The sequence below is a fragment of the Eriocheir sinensis genome, chromosome 40 (genome assembly GCF_024679095.1).
Source record: "Eriocheir sinensis breed Jianghai 21 chromosome 40, ASM2467909v1, whole genome shotgun sequence".
Taxonomy (NCBI): Eukaryota; Metazoa; Arthropoda; class Malacostraca; order Decapoda; family Varunidae; genus Eriocheir; species Eriocheir sinensis.
Genome location: NC_066548.1, coordinates 13152782 through 13168325, shown reverse-complemented (window position 1 = coordinate 13168325; position 15544 = coordinate 13152782). Strand labels below are relative to the sequence as shown.

Here is a 15544-nt window from a genome sequence, read left to right as displayed (position 1 = left end):
TTTTTTTTTTTCCTTGATCTTTTTGTCATCTCGCTTATCACTACACCATAAGCCTCAGTCCCTACTCCTGACACCAGCATCAAGGGCCTATACAGTTCTCTCTCTCTCTCTCTCTCTCTCTCTCTCTCTCTCTCTCTCTCTCTCTCTCTCTCTCTCTCTCTCTCTCTCTCTCTCTCTCTCTCTCTCTCTCTCTCATCGATACTACCTCACCAGTACTTTCGTGACCTTTACCTTACTCCTGCGCAGTCTTAAAACTCAATAGTACTCACTCAATACTCATCATTACTTCAATACATCATCTGCCACCCCATCTTTCTATACCATCCGACAGACTGCCACCATTACTAGACATACCACCTTCACCACAACCAAAATTCCAGTCTTACACTTTACCACAACCACTGTATCATCCTCAACCATTCTCACCACACCCATCACTACCATCACCACCACCAGACCTTTCCCACCATCTATATCACTACAACCATCATCACCACCATTACACTATCACCACCACCCTCTTATCACCCTCACATTCCACTTTCTCCCATCCTGTCCTCGCCAACACCTCCCCCCTTCCCCTCACACACTCCCCGCCAAGCTAACAATCGGGGGTGCGGAGTCGGCGGCGCTCATGCATCTTGCCTCGCAACCCATGGAGATATTTGAGCTGCCAGGACCAACAGGAGCCATGCAAGGACCCGCCGGCAGGAGGGTGCGGGCTCGCTAACACACCCGAGCGCTCCTGCAAACACTTCGAGGACCATCCATCTTCGCGCACCAAGAGACGCGGCGGGGAGAGGTCGACGTTGATACAATTACCGTGTGTTTGAGAGAGAGAGAGAGAGAGAGAGAGAGAGAGAGAGAGGAAGGAACTAGATAAGCAACAGGAAGGAAAGAAAGAAGAAAAAAAGTGGAGGTGGAGGAAACGAAAGAGCTGGGAAGAAGAAAAGAGGTTTTGTGTGTGTGTGTGTGTGTGTGTGTGTGTGTGTGTGTGTGTGTGAGGTGGTACTCCACTGAGACGCCCACCCACTCACCGCCCATCACACACCTCTTCACCGCCCCTCTTCACGACCACCACCTCCCATCCACTCAACCTTCCACTATACTTCTTCACCCGGCGTCCCTCCCCCCTCCTTGCACCCCTATCTACCATGGCACCTCCCCGTCCCCCTGCACCCCCTCTCTAGCACAGCCACCCCCACTCCCCCCTTACCCATGATCACCACACACGCACACGACCGCACGCTGACAAATAAGGTCGTGTTCGCTAAGCCTTGAGATCAATGAGACGAGACAGACGGGCCAGGCAAGCAAGCAAACAAGCAACGAGAAAACCAGGAAGCGGGGAGAAGGAAACATCTGACACACACACACACACACACACACACACACACACACACACACACAGACACATAACAACAACAACAACAGCAATTTAACTAGCCCTCTCAAAACCAAGATTAATTTAGAGTAAAGACTTGAAGAATATAGGAAAGACAAGTCAGAAGTTATATACGGTCCATGAAGATGACACACACACGCACACACAAAAAGCACGGAGACAAACAGCTCTTAACACACTTCTTCTCTCTCGGCGGCTTTGGGACACAATTCACACTCGTGGGGAAACCGCCGGGCGTAACAGTGTCTCGGGAACGCGGTTAAGCAAACACCTCGAATCGATCTGTGAATCACCACCATCAGCCTCCAGCCCTCCCTCTCTCCCTCCCCCTCTCAAGTCACAGTCTCCTCGGGTCGTTAACACCACGGCGATGGCTGAGCAAACGGACGGGGCGGAAGGAAGGAAAAGAGCACCAGGAGGAGGAGGAGGAGGAGGAAGGCGGACGCAGGAAACAGAGCATGGGATGGGATGTGTGCACGGGGGCGACCAGCAGACCCGGAAGACTCATTCACACGCCCCTAAACACACACACACACACACGCAGGAGCTACTTGCTGGCAGGCTGCTCTCTCCAATCCATTCAGATATCATCACTCACTCTCACTGGGGAAGCACACAGCAAGAAGTGGAGGGAGGGAGGGAGGGAGAGAGTAGAGAGATCGGTGTGGAGGTGGGGAGGAGTCAAGAAGATGCAAGTAGTACAGAGAGCTGGGGAGTGCATGCAAAAGGAGTGAGAATAATGAGGAGAGGAGATTAGGGGTTAGGGCAGGCTAAGTACAGGGAAAGGGGAGGAGATAAGATGCGAGGGTCAGGGGAGGGAGCGAGTCATGCAGGGAGGGGATGATGTGGCAAAGACGAGGAAGTACAACGGAGATAAAGACGTGTGGTAACAGCGGGAGAGTACATGGTAAGGGAGGGGAGTGCAGAGATAAGGAGATAAAGGGGTGGAGGAGAGAGGAGAGTAGGTGCAGTGGGGCTGAGAAGAGTATCCACGGGCGAGGGAGGAAGAGGAGTACAACGGAACACAGTGGAGAGGATGGGAAGGAAGGGAAGGGAAGGGGAGAGAAGGGAAGGGAAGGGAAGGGGAGGAGAGAGATGGGAAGAGAAGGGAAGGGAAGGGAAGGGGAAGGGGAGAGATGGGAAGGGAAGGGAAGGGAAGGGGAAGGGGAGGGAAGTCTTGTCTCTGCAAAGAAGCTGGATTGTACACTGGTCAGTCGAGTATTTTTTTGTCTGCTTCCCACAAACTAGATTAATTAATTCTTCTCTCTCTCTCTCTCTCTCTCTCTCTCTCTCTCTCTCTCTCTCTCTCTCTCACACACACACACACACACACACACACACACACACACTACAATCACAGGAAGTTGTGGGGACAGCAAGTGGACCGAACTCGAGACAGGGATGGACTGTCCCGTTAACCCAACCACCACCACCACCACCACCACCACCACCACTCTCTCCTCTCCTCGTCCCCCTCCATGCAGCTCTCCCTCATCACACACTCACGGTTATCACCACCTGGAGACACGTTAAGCCCTCAGAAAGTTCACACTACGTCACTGTCTCGCCGCCGCCGCCGTGTCAATCAGATGTAATCCTCTTTAAAACCTACGGAAGCCAGCCAGTCAGCCAGCCACCCAGTCAACCATCCAGTCAGCCCAGTCAGCCAGCCACCCAGTCAACCATCCAGTCAGCCAGCCAACCCACTGCCACCATTGATTTCCTCTCGTTCTTTGACCTCTCTGCTTTCGTACTGCAGCCCAGCTCTTTAACATCTACGGAAGCCAGCCAGTTAGTCAGCCAACCCACTCCCACCACTTTCCTTGCGTGCTGTGACCTCTTAGCTTTAGTACTGCAGCCTTCACATTCTGAGGAACGAGGGATATTGGGAGTTACGGACGCCAGCCAGTCATTTAGTCAGTCAGCCAGCCCAAGATCTATAGGGGACGGGGGAAGGGAGGGAGGCGGGGAAGGAGGGAAGAGAGGGGACGGGATGGGAGGGAGGTAAGAGAGGAAGGGGAGTTGGGGAGAGGGAGAGAGAGGGAATAGATTTAGGGATTTGGGAAAGGGGAAAAGGTAAAAAAGAGAGAGAGAGAGAGAGAGAGAGAGAGAGAGAGAGAGAGAGAGAGACCCACTGCCACCAATGCTTTCCTTTTGTGTTTTGACCTCTTTGCTTTAGTACTCCAGCCTACACACTCTCAGGAACAAGGGATAGGAGTTCAGGAGACATACAGAAACCCATCCACACAGACAGCGTATAGCCAACCCACCACCATCACCTAATAGTTTGACCTCTTTGTTTTAATACTGCAGCTTCCAGACTCCGAAGAACAGGGGATGGCAGGAGTTCAAGGCATACGCTGAATCCACACAGAGCAGCCAACCCACCACCACCGTTGCCCTCTAATAGTTTGACCTCTTTGTTTTAATACGGCAACTTCCAGACTCCGAAGAACAGGGGATGGCAGGAGTTCAAGGCATACGCTGAATCCAACCCACCACCACCGTTGCCTTCCTCCAAGACCTCTCTCTCCCTCTGCTTTCATCCCGCAGCCTGCACGGAATACCAAGAGTTCACGACACCTGTAAACTCCGCTCCGCTTTGCCGTTTTTTGCTTGTTCGAGATTTTAACGGGAGCGGCAGGCAGGCACGGATACTGTTTTTGTCTTTTTTTTCCCATTACTGGTATGTCTGAGATTCTTTATTTAGTTCTTCCGTCTTGGGTTCTCTCTCCTACATGCCATCCCAACCCCACGAAGAGAGATGAGGTTGTTATTTTCCCCAGTACTGGAATGTATGTTATTCTTCTTTTAGTTCTTCCGTCTTGGGTTCTCTCTCCTACATGCCATCCCAACCCCACGAAGAGAGATGAGGTTATTATTTTCCCCATTACTGGTATGCATGTTGTTCTTTTTTTAGTTCTTCCGTCTTGGGTTGACTCTCCTACATGCCATCCCAACCCCACGAAGAGAGATGAGGTTATTGTTTTATGAGTGGTTGCCGTGATGAGGTTTGTTACAAGCTCTCGTGCACCGTCATTCCTATTTTCACCGCCACCACAGTACCTAACATATAACGACAATCACCACCTCTAACCTCGCCCTGCCCTCTATGTACGCCCCCTATATATTAACTTTCTTCTCTCCAATTCTTTCCCCTTTTAACCTTTCTTACTTCTTTCCCTCCACTCTCTCCCCCCTTACTCCTATAATTCTTCCCTTTCCCTCTCTTGCCACAACTTCCCTCCTCACTCTCCTCTCCCTTCCTCTATACGATTCTTCCCTCTCCCTCTCTTACCTTCAGCCTCCTCTCCCCTCTTTTACCTTTCCCTTTCTTTCCCCCTAAACCTTACAACTACTCTCTCTCTCTCTCTCTCTCTCTCTCTCTCTCTCTCTCTCTCTCTCTCTCTCTCTCTCTCTCTCCCCCTTCCTAAATCCCTACATCTATTCCCTCTTTCTCCCTCTCTTTCCCCAACTCCCCTTCCTCTCTTACCTCCCTCCCCTCCCGTCCCCTCTCTTCCTTCCTTCCCCGCCTCCCTCCCTTCCCCCGTCCTCTTTGCACGGGGTGAAAACACAATTTCCGGCACGCCAGGTCGCGAGGTGAACATCCGATCCTGAACTGAGGCGACCGGCAGGTGTGGAGGTGCGGGCGGCGGCAGGTGTGGCGGCTCGCAGGTGTGTACTGTTACTGCACCAACACGGCATCAGCGGGGCCCAAAAAATACAGAGGGCCGTATTACTAAACATTTCCTCGCCCAAGTTCACTATTTGACAAGGCTTTTCGTAGGAGTTGTGGGCATTTCCAGGAGTAGTTTTATGGCCCTGGTGGTAGTTTGACCCTTTTTCTGTGCCGTGAACCTAAAGAAACACCCATTAGAACCCGACTGATCCCCTCTTAGACCTTTAGAAATAGGTGACGTGAGAACCGAAAATGTCTCATAATACCGCCCTAGAGTCGTTTCTTGGACGCTAATGTTTGCTCAAGCCCGGTAAGTCCGCTCTCCGCCCAGACACACGCCCAGGAGTCCACCCCTTCCCCTAAGCTAACTAAGGACCCCCTCCCCGCAGCCAGCCCCCTGCAGCCTGACCCCTTAAAGTGCAATCACCACCGACACCACCAACACATCCCAACCACTTTCACCTCAGCCAACAATCCTGACTCCCTCCCGGCTGGACGCCCCCCTCGGAGTCCTATTATAACCCCTTGAAGCACCACTACCTTGCCACAGCCTCACCTCAAGTAGCAATCCCAAAGTCACCTCCCCAAGTTAGCTCCCCTTCCATGGCTGCACCCCACCCCCAAACACCAGCCTCCGTAACCTTACCTCGGAGACAGGAAAGCAATGACAAGAACGTGCAACTCCCGGCTTACCTGCAAAGAGAAAGAAAATTGGTTAAAACATTGAAATTCTTGCAGGAAGGTACTCACACACACACACACACGAGGGAGGGAGAGAGAGCAAGAGCGAGAGAGAGCGCCTGAAGGGTCGAGCAGTGATGGTCGGAACTTGGCAACAATGTCTTTCACTCTGACCAAATCGCTCACTCACTCTTCTTCCCTCCGGCCACGCGTCACTTCCTGCCTCCCGCGGTCGGCCCGGCAGGAGGAGTGAGGCCCAGGTGGACGGGAGGAGCAGGACCGACAATAATAAAACAATAAACATCCATCACAAGGAGGCTATCAAGCGTGAAGGTCAGCGGCTGGGCAGAGGATGAAGTGGTGGGAGGAAGGGGTAGGAATGAGCGCCCTTTTCCTTATGTGTGTGTGTGTGTGTGTGTGTGTGTGTGTGTGTGTGTGTGTGTGTGTGTGTGTGTGTGTGTGTGTGTGTGTGTTCTCTCCCTTTCCTCGCCTCCCACGTGAGTTGCATTTCGACTTGATACTTTTACCAGCGAGTGACAGCGGCTGAAAAATGTTATGAATGACGATTTCTCTCTCTCTCTCTCTCTCTCTCTCTCTCTCTCTCTCTCTCTCTCTCTCTCTCTCTTTCTGGTCTCTGGTTCTTTTTAAACATTTCCTTCTTTCCTTCCTCTTTCCTCCTTGTTTCGCTCATTCTTCCTCCTTTCTCTTCTCCCTCCCTTGTTCTCTCCTTCCTTATTACTCTTTCCCTCACCCTTCCTTCCCCCTTCTCTCTCTCAGCCGTTTATTACTTCCTTTTTCCTCTACCATCTCCTTTCCTACTTTCTTCCTCCTTCCTCTACCGCTCGCCCCTTCTTTCCTCCTCTTCCTTCTCCCTTTTACCCCCTTCTTTCCTCCTTCCTCCTGCTCTCTCCCTCGTCCACTTCTCTCCTCTTTGCCCCCCCCTCCCACCCCCTCCCAAAATCCTACCTTGCCTTTCTTTCCCATGACCTCCAGTGGGTTGTTGTTACACCTTTAAAATCGATATTCTTTTGCTTGTAATATCACTCACTCACTCACACACACACACACACACACACACACACACAACGGGGGATAATTATTGTGATGAGAAGAAAAAAAAAAGCTGAGGCAAAACTGGCAGTGCAGGATTAATTGAGCGAAAATAAAAGTGTACGACCAAATATGTACATGATTAAACGGGCATATAATAATGAACTCAAAATAACACACACACACACACACACACACACACACACACACACACACACACACACAGGACGCCTTGGTATTAACACAAACCCAGGACGAGGAGGAGAGAGGGGAGGGGAGGGAAGGGAGAACCCATTTAAAACATTATTTACATACACATTTTTTTTTTAAATGTTAAACGATGCTGTCGGGTGAGCAAGGGGGAGGAGAAAGAGGTGAGGGGGCAGAGAAAAGGTCGCTTAGTCCAGGAAACGACAAGCAGCTACTAACTAAATAATGACCCCCTCCCCCCAACCACCCCCCTCCTCCTCCTCCTCCTCCTCCTCGCCTTCCTCTCCCGCTTCTGTCAGACATGCAGGTCCCAGGCAACGTTAACAGTTTATCATACTCAGCGCACTATTTTCCGGTCCCTGATCCATAACTATTGCAAAAAACACCAACAATTGACGGTTTTAACATTAATTGGACATCGTTACATGCGTGGGTACGACAGTTTTGACTCCGAAACTGACAAATGGAATGTTCTGCATGCGACAGTCTGGAAACGCTGGTCCAAGGTGGGTAGGTAATGCTATCCCCTGACGGTACAGTTACACGCTCCGGCCTCTCGTGGGGGGCGGAACACGTCGGCCTGCAAGCGAGTTGATGAAATGCCAACAGACGAGACCAGATGTGAACTGAGGCGAGACACGCGATGATAGATAGAGGGACAGACTGATGGATCGACTGATAGATGGATGAATAGATGTAAGTTTGAGGAGGGGCGTAAAATGAGGCGATATACTTGATCAGTGATAGATAGAGGGACAGACTGATGGATCGATTGATAGATGGATGAATAGATGTAAGTTTGAGGAGGGGCGTAAAATGAGGCGATATACTTGGTCAGTGATAGATAGAGGGACAGACTGATGGATCGATTGGTAGATGGATGAATAGATGTAAGTTTGAGGAGGGGCGTAAAATGAGGCGAGATACTACGTGGTCACTGCTGGATAGACAGAGATTGATCGACTTACAGATAAATGTATGAGCAGATGGAGGTATTTTATGACGAAGTAACTAAATGTGATCGTCTCTTACTTTTATTCGCTTTGCATGGACAAGATTTTAGTCGCTTCTTCATATTTGTTCGGGCTCAAGGTCTGTCTCCTTCGCCATAAAAAAAAACCGATATATTCATTGACCACTAAAAAAACATCATACTACATCCATACACACATTCATACATCATAGGCCATACAGATAGATAGTCAGATATGAGCACAATCGCATTATACACTTTTTCTTTTACAGTTTTCCTTATCTTTTCTTAACCACATTAGCGTTTTCGTTGGTGCGTGGCGGTTCCAAAACATGCCAGTCAGCATTGAGTGCATAATGATGTGACAATGCTGAAGGCGGTGGTGGTGGTGGAGTAAAGAGGTAAGGAGGAGGAGCAGGGTGGGTGGACGGTGACGGCAGCCAAGTACAAAAAGGAAAAACAATTGTTGGAAGAATAAGGAAGATAAAAACCGTTTCATGAAGATTTAAGAAGCGATAGACACCTCTCTTTCGGCCACCTCTTTGAATTCTTTGTGGGAGCAGCGAGTAGCGGGCTTTTTTTATTTATTTATTATTGTTTACTTTTTTGTGCCCTTGAGCTGTCTCCTTTGTTGTAAAAAAAAAAAAAGAAGAAAAAAAAAAGTTTGTGCGATGTTCCCGATAAAAAGAAGAGAAGATGACAATGAAACAATAAACGATGACGAGAACAAGAAGAAGAATACCGTACGAGAGACAGACATGATGAGATAAACAGTTGTGAAAGACGAGAGAAAGAAAGAACAAGAAGAAGAACATCGTAAGAGAAACAAACACGAAGGGATGAACAGTTGTGAAAGACGAGAGAAAGGAAGAACATTAACAAGAACACAAAAAAATGATACGATTGTGAGATAAAAACGCGATGGAGTTGTGACAGATGGAAGATAAACGAAGAGGAGGAAAGGCACTGAAAAAAGGAAAAAGAATACTAGAATATAAGCAAGAGATAAAGAGTTGTGAAATATGGTAGAGAACAGACGAGGACGAGGAGGAGGAGGAGGAGGAGGAGGAGGAGGAGGAGAGATAAGATAAACAATGGGAGATGAATAGGGGGAACATCGAAAAAGGCAAAAATAATACTAAAAGATAAACAGGAGATAAAGCTCGATATTATAAGACACTCGCTTCTCACATCAGCTATTTCTAAAGGTCAAAGAGGGGGTCAGTCGGGTTCTAATGAGTGTTTCTTAAGGTTCACGGTACAGAGGAAGGGTCAAACTACCACCAGGGTCTTACAACTACTCCTGTAAATGCCCACAACTCCTACGAAAGCCTTGTCAAATATGTGCTCTTGGGAGGCGAAATGTCTTATCATACGCCCGAAAGAGTTGTGAAAGATGGGAGGAAAACGACAGAGGAGGAGGGAGGGAGGGAGGGAGGGAGAGACGGAGGGAGTCGCTCAAGATCTAGGTTCACAGGAAGTGGCCTCGCTTACTACATCACAAACATAATGAGACCACAACAGCTCCCAACACCACAAGTCCATTTTCTCTCCCCTCCAACACTCCCCATTACCACCATCGCCCACCCCTTCCCTCCATGTCCACTGTCGCCACCACCACCATCACTATAATACTAAGGCTTCATTGTAATTATCATCATACATTTTCATTATTGCCAGCACCACCAACACCATGCAGCCTTCTATAATACTAAGGCTTCATTGTAATTATCATCATACACTCTCATTGTTGCCAGCACCACCAACACCATGCAGCCTTCTATAATACTAAGGCTTCATTGTAATTATCATCATACACTCTCATTGTTGCCAGCACCACCATACTCTCCACTATACCACGACCATCACACGCCACCACTGTTACCACTGCCACCACCATACAACTTCCCACTCTACTCTATTTAGGAGCAGTAAGTAGTGGGCTTCTTTTTTCATATATATATTTTTTTTATACGCCCTTGCACTGTCTCCTCTGCTGTAAACAACAACAACAAAAAACACTGTTGCAACCTCTCCACCACCAAAAGCTTCATTGTTACCAGCACCACCACACACCTCAACCCCCACCACTGTTGCCAGCACGACCATACAACCTCTCCTCCACTACAAACACAGCTTTATTATTATTATCAGCACGGGTCCATTTCCCTCTCCTCCCTCTCAGTCACTCTTATCTCTCCGCCAATACCGCTATCACCACCACCACCGCCGCTGTCACTGTCATCACCACCACCACCACTACCATCACCTCCAACATTAGCTCTTATCTATTGTCCCACGCCACCCCCGTCGACCGCCTGTTCATCTCCATCGCTTCACACCACCATTATTCTGTCCACTCCTAACATTTACATTGGGAGAGGGCGGCACACACACACACACACACACACACACACACACACACACACACACACACACACACACACACACACACACACACACAGATAGACGAGCATATACATACATACATACACACACGCATCAGACACAGAGAACAGTTTTAAGTAGTTAACAGGAATAAGACAACGGTGACGGAACGGAATGCGTGGGGTGGTGATTATTGTACATTACTGAAAGGATAAATATAATTATAAAAAAACAAGTAACGAAAGGTGAGTGGTAGGACACGACAGCTGCTACATGTTATACCGGTATGACGAGGGGAACACACACACACACACACACACACACACACACACACACCGCTCTTTAATGAAACAATCGGTACATGCTTGTAGGGTCAGCCAAGCGCAGCGAGTAATAAATGAAAACAGACTAAAACATGCGGCGTTCACAGTAATCAGCGGCCCATCTCTCTGACTTCTGCTTATTCCCTAATCCTTCGTTCATCTAAGGGTCGATACTTTCTGGCTAACACACGAACCAAACCAGGAGAAACAAAAAAGAAAGGAGGAGGAGCAAGAAGAACAAGACCTTTATACCTCCTCCTCCTCCTCCCCACTTGTTTCTTCCAGGATGCTCTACGTGTAATACCAAAGTGAACGATCAAAACAAAGGAATACTACGTCCAAACTACTGCCACAACAGCCACCTTTCCTGCCTCGCCCTGCCTCCCTCACGCCTCCACGGTGACGCCAGGATCCCAGAGTAATTACGCCACCAGAAATTAGTTGTGGGAGGAGAAGATAGAATTGGGGAAGCCCTGTTGATGAGCTGTGAAGAGAGAGGAGCGAGGAGACAGGTGGCACAACGGGTGGGTAGGAAGGCACTGGTGGGTGGGTGGATGGGTGTCGGGGCGATAAATAAGGCGGGGTTGGTGTATTTGTGTAGAGTCTGTAGACTGATCTCGGATTCATGAGTTTTACAGACGTGGTTTTCAAAGAGCGTGAGACTGAGGAAGTGATGGGAATGGTGGCATCCAAGGAAAGACGGTATACTATGTGGAGAGAAGCAAATGAATGGAGGAGGTAAAGGGGTGGAAGAGGTGTGGATGTGTGTCACGGGTACCGAGGAAACGAGAGCCAAGGGCAAGGTCGAGTGTGAGGGCTATCAATAAGAGGATATTGAGAAACACAAGTAAATGAAAGTGAGAGTGAACGAGATCCAGCGAGCGTTCTACTGGAGCACGCGGGAAGCGGTCAGCTCGGGGATGGCGGGGCTGTGTCCATGGCCGACAAGACCTGACCCGACATACAAACACTTTACACCTGCGGCCCGGGCAAACAACAACACGACTCATACAACTGTCACCTCACTCACGGCGGCGGGCTGATCCATTACCTTTACCACCACCACCACCACCACAATCACTACAACAGCAATAACAACAACAAAAACTATAATTTTGCCCTTCCTCTCCCTTTCATAGCTTACATTTCCACATCAAACAACAAACAACTAACATTTAATTGCACGACAAAGTCAGCCTTCCGGCCAGCAAGGGCGCCGGGGGATACCTGCCGCCCCGCCAGCAGGTGACAATGGCGGGGGTATCCTTCCTGCCGCCAGGACCAACGCTTCCGGGCCGGCGGCGGCGGAACCCTGTATGTATACGACGGTGGGGAGGGCCGGGCCTTGGCGGGGGCGGGGAGCGTCTGGGATGGACCAAGGATGGACTCAAGTGACTGCGCCGCGATGGCTTCTTGAGGCGGCCCGGCCCGAGGGAAGGGAAGTGGTGAGGCGTGCGGGGGGATCTCGGGGAGGAATTTGTATGTATGTATGTATGTATGTGTGTGTGTGTGTGTGTGTGTGTGTGTGTGTTCCAACCAGACAGGGACACTAGCGTTCTCCAGGATGAGCTTGACAGACTATATGATTGGGCGGGGAAGTGGCAGATGGAGTTCAATGTCGGGAAGTGTAGCATACTGAGTGTAGGTAGGAATAACCCGTCACACAATTACTCCTTAAATGACACTCCTCTAAGCAGGTCTGGGTGTGAGAGAGACTTAGGAGTTCTAGTGAGCGCTGACCTCCGTCCTAGGGCCCTATGCATTCAGGCTAAAAATCGGGCAAACAGAGTACTGGGTTTCATCTCAAGGAGCGTGAGCAATAGGAGCGCTGACGTCATCCTAAAGCTTTACTTAGCACTAGTTAGACCTCATCTCGATTATGCAGTTCAGTTCTGGTCCCCCTACAATAGAATGGATATCAAGATGTTAGAATCTGTACAGAGGAGGATGACAAAGATGATTCAGGGGGTGAGAAACTTGCCTTATGAAGATAAACTGAAGCATTTAAATCTACACTCGCTAGAAAGGCGAAGGTTGCGAGGAGACCTGATCGAAGTCTATAAATGGATGAAGGGCTTTAATAAAGGGGATGTCAATAAGATTTTAGTAGTAAAAGAGCCAGGTAGGACACGTAGCAATGGTTTTAAGTTAGACAAATTCAGATTCAGCAGACATAGGCAAGAATTGGTTCACCAATAGAGTGGTAGATGAATGGAACAGGCTTGGCAGCCATGTTGTGGGTGCCAATACCATAGATACATTCAAGAAAAGGTAAGATAAAGTTATGGATAGTGAGGTAAGGTGGGGTTGAGAGTAGAGGAGCTGCCTTGTATAGGCCAACCGGCCTCTTGTAGACTCCTTACGTTCTTATGATTCTGTGTGATTGAGTGTGAGTGTGTGTGTGTGTGTGTGTGTGTGTGTGTGTGTGTGTGTGTGTATATATATATATATATATATATATATATATATATATATATATATATATATATATATATATATATATATATATATATATATGTACACACACACACACACACACACGAGGAAGGCTGAGCGGTCGGACAGGTTCTAGTTCTTAGTGACCCCGACCCAGCCGGCGGCCATGACTTCCTGCAGCGAGAAATGGGGCGACGCGGGGTCCCGTGCCCGTGGTGGCCGGTCGTCACGAAGCGCCCCGTCAAGATGCTCCCCCCAACCCCCCATGCCTCCCACACCCAGCTCCTGCTGCTGCACGTGACTTGCCTGCCGCCTTCCTTCCACCACCTCACGCACTGACGCAAAGCTTCCCTCCGCCACAGGAACAACGCCTCGTCTGTCTAGCCTTCGTCAGGCACCGATGGGTCGCAGAGTGGTGGGAGGGGGAGGGAAGCGCCAGCGTCTGTAGGTCATCGGGATTATCTACATACTACGAAGATGATACGGCGTTGCAGGGCAGGTCACGATCTGTCCTTTGTGGCTGACTCCCTCCCCCTTCCCCCCTCACCTCCAGGCTTTTGTAATCCGTGACCTTAGGGCTGCTCCTCTTCCCCCTCACCCTCACGATTTTACAGCACCACCACCACCACCCGAGCCGCCCCGACACACCTGTTCACCCACACACACACCTGTTTCCATCAATTCGCCTTAAACGTGTTTACCTTTTACCTGCTCTGCCAATACGCGTCCCACACTTGTCACAACAACACCCGAGCCCCCAACACCTGTACCGCCGCCGTGACGTGTCTACTGACTCACGCAGAGGAAGTCGAGCCGCGGATATGTGAAAAAAAAAGGTTTGGTGTTATAAATAAAGGTAAAAATGTGTCAGGCGGGCGGGGTTAAAGGGCCGAGGGGGTGCCGAGCGGGGCTGGGATGTTTGGTGGCAGCAGTACGGGCTGAGCACGCGGGGCAGGCCAGTGCACAGGAAGCTGATAATTGTATCCTCCCCTCAGCCACGTGCCTCCTGATTAGCGAGCGTTGCCACCAGAGTCTTCACAGTGACAGCCGCACACCACACGCCTCATTACACACACACACACACACACACACATCGCCTCTATTCACTCGCCACTCCCTTTACCCCCTTCCCCGCCCACCAATCCATCACTACACCCACCAGGACGCCTCAACCTGGCCAGCTCAGACTCGGTGCTTGCAAACCTAACTTGGTACGCTCCTGGGCGAGGTCTGATTTGATAAGTGAACTATGAATTGAGTCTCTTGCACGCTGTCAAGTCGCCGAGGGAGGGACACAAATGCATGACGCGGATCTCCCTTCGCCGCCCCGCGTTACGCAAGAGCGAAGGGAGCGACTCTAGACCCGCACAATGGAACGTGAAGGTCTGGGCTCGGGGCTGCCGCGTCCAGCCTTGGCCACGGCAAGACGCAGCGAGGGAAAGGCGAGACTGTAAGGCGATAGTGGAGGGAATAGGGAAGGAAGAAATACTGCCTTGGATGCCGCCCACGATAAGACGAGGCCACTAAGTGGAGAATGTCAATGGTCCAAAGTTAAGGAACGACCGTAAAGTGTAGTAAAAAATGGCACTTAAAAGGCTTCGTAAGGGAAGGGGGTCCATCAGAAGGCTAAATCAGGCTGGCGGGGCATAACTGCGCACCGCGTTTGGAAGAAGCAGGTGGGAATGACGTCCGCGAGAAGAGGGAAGACTGTTAAATAAGTTCGGATACATATTTGTCGATAGCAGCGTGCGAGGGTGCCGGGATTAGGTATTGTATGCAGCAGGGCGAGTCTCACACAACGCCCGACCCTCCGGAGCAGACGCGGTGGAATGGAAGATAAACAGAAGCCAGGAAGTTGCTTGACGGTCGTGGCGAGGCGTGCTGAGGGGCGGCACAGGTGTGAGGCTCGAGGGCTAGCCGACAACAGGTGTCACGGCGTGTGGGGTCCCTGAGCTGCCCTCCGCCCTGGCCGTCCTCTCTAATGACCGCTATTACGCAACAATGACAGGGGGAGGAGGCGCTTCCTGTCATTACCGTGACTTAATTACCAAATGAGCTTCGATGGCCTTAGTCCGTAGCCTCTACCCGAAACTCTCTTCCTTGTGGTCAGTGTCAGGGGAGAGGAAAATCGACGCCACGGAAGAAAAAAAAAAAAAAATACAGCGAGAGTGGGCCGGTGGGTGGGAGGGTGTGCGGGTCTCCGGGTGGTCTGCGGGCTACAACGAGAGCCACTCAGACCTTTGCAGCGGCGGCGAGGCTTAGGAGTTTACAAGACCAGATTCTCCCCTCGGCTCCCTGCGTTCGCTCCTTCTTCCTCTTCCTCGTTGGCGTCTTCCTCGTGTGTGTGTGTGTAACAGCTTGATACATAGATATAGATAAATATATACATAGATAGATAG

General features: G+C 50.1%; 1 protein-coding gene across 4 annotated transcripts in view; it reads right to left on the bottom strand.

Moving 5' to 3' along the window:
* LOC127009367 (uncharacterized) overlaps positions 1-15544 on the bottom strand; it is a 48025-nt gene that overhangs the window by 16316 nt on the left and 16165 nt on the right. The window contains exon 2 of one of the 4 annotated variants that reach the window (XM_050882386.1): positions 5731-5777. The exons of the other annotated variants lie outside the window; for them this stretch is intronic. Coding sequence (XP_050738343.1) covers positions 5731-5777 — 47 coding nt within the window. The remainder of the gene's footprint in view (positions 1-5730; positions 5778-15544) is intronic. 4 annotated transcript variants of the gene reach the window in all.